General features: G+C 52.3%; 1 protein-coding gene across 3 annotated transcripts in view; it reads left to right on the top strand.

The window, feature by feature from the left end:
- TLE4 (transducin like enhancer of split 4) overlaps positions 144 to 2,500 on the top strand; it is a gene marked incomplete at its 5' end in the record, with an annotated part of 96,969 nt that continues 94,612 nt past the window's right edge. For all 3 annotated transcript variants that reach the window (XM_021380558.1, XM_021380559.1, XM_021380560.1), the window contains 3 exon segments: positions 144 to 178; positions 723 to 786; positions 2,097 to 2,141. In XM_021380558.1, coding sequence (XP_021236233.1) covers positions 144 to 178; positions 723 to 786; positions 2,097 to 2,141 — 144 coding nt within the window.

A 2,500-nucleotide genomic window follows, 5' to 3' on the forward strand; every position in this document is an offset into this window, starting at 1 on the left:
CGAGGCTGTGTCGGAGTGCGCGGGGCCGGGGGCGCGGAGCGACCGAGGGGCGGCGGAACGACCGTCTCGCTTGCTTGCAGGCTCCGCACCAGCCAGCGCAGCCCTTTAAATTCACCATCTCCGAGTCCTGCGATCGGATTAAGGAGGAGTTCCAGTTCCTGCAGGCGCAATACCACAGGTAACGCTGCCCGGCGCCTGCCCCGGCGGTGGCCGTGCCGCTGCTGTCCCTCGTGTGTGCCTTTTTGGGTGGGCGCGGCCCTGCCCCTCTCGCGCTGCAGCGGAGCTGTCCGTGGCCCGCGCTGCCCTTCTCCCACCGGTAACATAAACCCCGCGACGGAAGCGCGACAACTTTTGTGCCCTCGGAGCGTTGATGTACATTTGCTCCGAGTGAAGCGGAAGGTGTTTGTAAAACTCGTGGAAACAAAAAACTTCCCAAACCAAGCCGTGGGTTTGTTCGGTGGCTTCTCAAGCTTAGTGCCGTAGGTGAGAGAGCGCGCGCTGTGCTTTGCCGTCCTCTTTCGTTCGGGGACAGCCCGGGAGTGAGGGTGTTCCACGGTCCCTCCCGAAGGAGGAAAAGTGCATCTCCCCCTGAGCCCCGGGCAGGAGCTGGGACATACCTCTGTCTGCACACCGGGGAGCACTGGGAAGGGGGGGGACCCCCCGTGTGGGGGGGTATTGGTTGATGTGACGAAGTACCCATGCTTTTCTTGTGTCTTGCACAGTTTAAAGCTAGAATGCGAGAAGCTGGCCAGCGAGAAGACAGAGATGCAGCGGCATTATGTCATGGTAAGTGAGCTGCAGAGCAGTTAGAGTGTGAGCAGTGTGCTGAGACCGAGATGCACTCAGGTTTCTGGGGGCGAGCAGAAAGGTGTCATTGAGTGCTGCTGCTGTGCGGCTGCATCGGTGCTCCCATCGTCAGTTCTTAGTTCAGGGGTTGTAACTTGTTTGCAGCAGCCATGCGCTGTGCAAAATCTGCCGCTTAATGTCCTGAGCAACGGGGGACATGTCCTCAGCATGCTGGCACGTCCCTTGCAACTCCAGCAGTGCTTCTGGGGACACCGTGGTCATTCCTGCTGGTTTTCCCCCACTGCCATAAAGTGCTCTGGGGTAATGCTTTTTTTTTTTCCTGTACACTTTTCAGAATTGTTTAGGTATGTCCGTGGCCCTGAAGCCTCTTGCCTTAGGAGAGCTGTTGTTCCTGCGCTGCTGTGCATTGCTCTGCTGAACTGGGAATGGCGGGGCTCAGAGTGTGAGGGGTTTCTTCGAGGGCTGTGGGCTGCGTGGCCAAGTGAGGCGCGCAGGAAAATGTCTCCCTGCACATAATTGCATGATGGATTGTGGTGACTCCGAGGAGCCTGCTCTGCCTGCTACCTTGTACATCTACAAAGGATTAGCTGCTTTCTATGTGTGCCTGACAAATAACACTCCAGTATCCACAAAAAAGAGTAAATAACCTTGAAAAATTCTTAACCAGGAGCACAGGCATGTTAAGGCTTGCATTTGTCTTTTTCATGCCTGATTTGCTTAAGTCCTGGGGATGGTGTGGCACTGAGCTGCACGCTGACCCTGCTCCCTGTGATGGGGGATGTCGGAGCAGCACGTCTGCCTGGCTCCCTGGCCGATGTGCTCCTGCCTTCTTTGCATCCCTGCCATCCAGTCATAGCTTTTTTGTGTTTTTAATTTAAAATATCGAATAACCGTTCTGTGAGTTGTTGCTGATTTATACGCCTGTCTGGCTTCAGGCATTTTTTTTTCGCATCTCTCATGTGTGCTAGGGAATAAAATCTTGAGCGTTTTGTATGTGTTTTTCTGCTTCTAATCTGTAACTCTGGCTGTGATTACTTTTTGTGATCTTTTTGTTGTCTGTTTTTTTTGCTTGTTATGTGGCCATCCTTCGTAGATTTGCCAAGAAGCGACACAGATAAAGCAAAAAGAGTGGGCTACTGTGAAATGCTGTCAAATTCCAGGAACTCTCCTGGCTAGTAAACGTTTTTGGGTCTCTGTGTCTCTGTATGGACAATGTCTGAGTCAGAGCAAATTTTGGAATGGTTGTTATAATTGTAAGGTCTTAACAGAGTCGTTTTCTTCTTTCTTAGTATTATGAGATGTCCTATGGGCTGAATATAGAAATGCATAAACAGGTAGGTAAATATTTTGCTTTGTGTAAGAACGCTCACTGTAATTTCTCCCATCAGCCTGAAACCAGATGTCTGTTACGTGTGAGTTGCCTTAATTGCATGCTGAAGTGCGCAGGAAATTTTCTGTGCTGCTCGCTGGCGCAGACCCCCGTGTATATGGCTGCATGGAACACATGGGTGCAGCCCTGGGTCTCCCTGGCCCTGTGCTGCTGGGGCTGCTTTTTTGGAGTGATAGCTGCGTTGTGAATGTGTGTTTGGGTGTGGAAAGGGCTCTTCCTCGGTTAACCGGGGCTATTTAAAGCTGGAGCTACAGCAGCAATCAATGTGCAGCCATGTTGCTGTCTCCTTCAGGTTGCCTACCT

This window comes from Numida meleagris, chromosome Z (genome assembly GCF_002078875.1).
Source record: "Numida meleagris isolate 19003 breed g44 Domestic line chromosome Z, NumMel1.0, whole genome shotgun sequence".
Lineage (NCBI taxonomy): Eukaryota > Metazoa > Chordata > Aves > Galliformes > Numididae > Numida > Numida meleagris.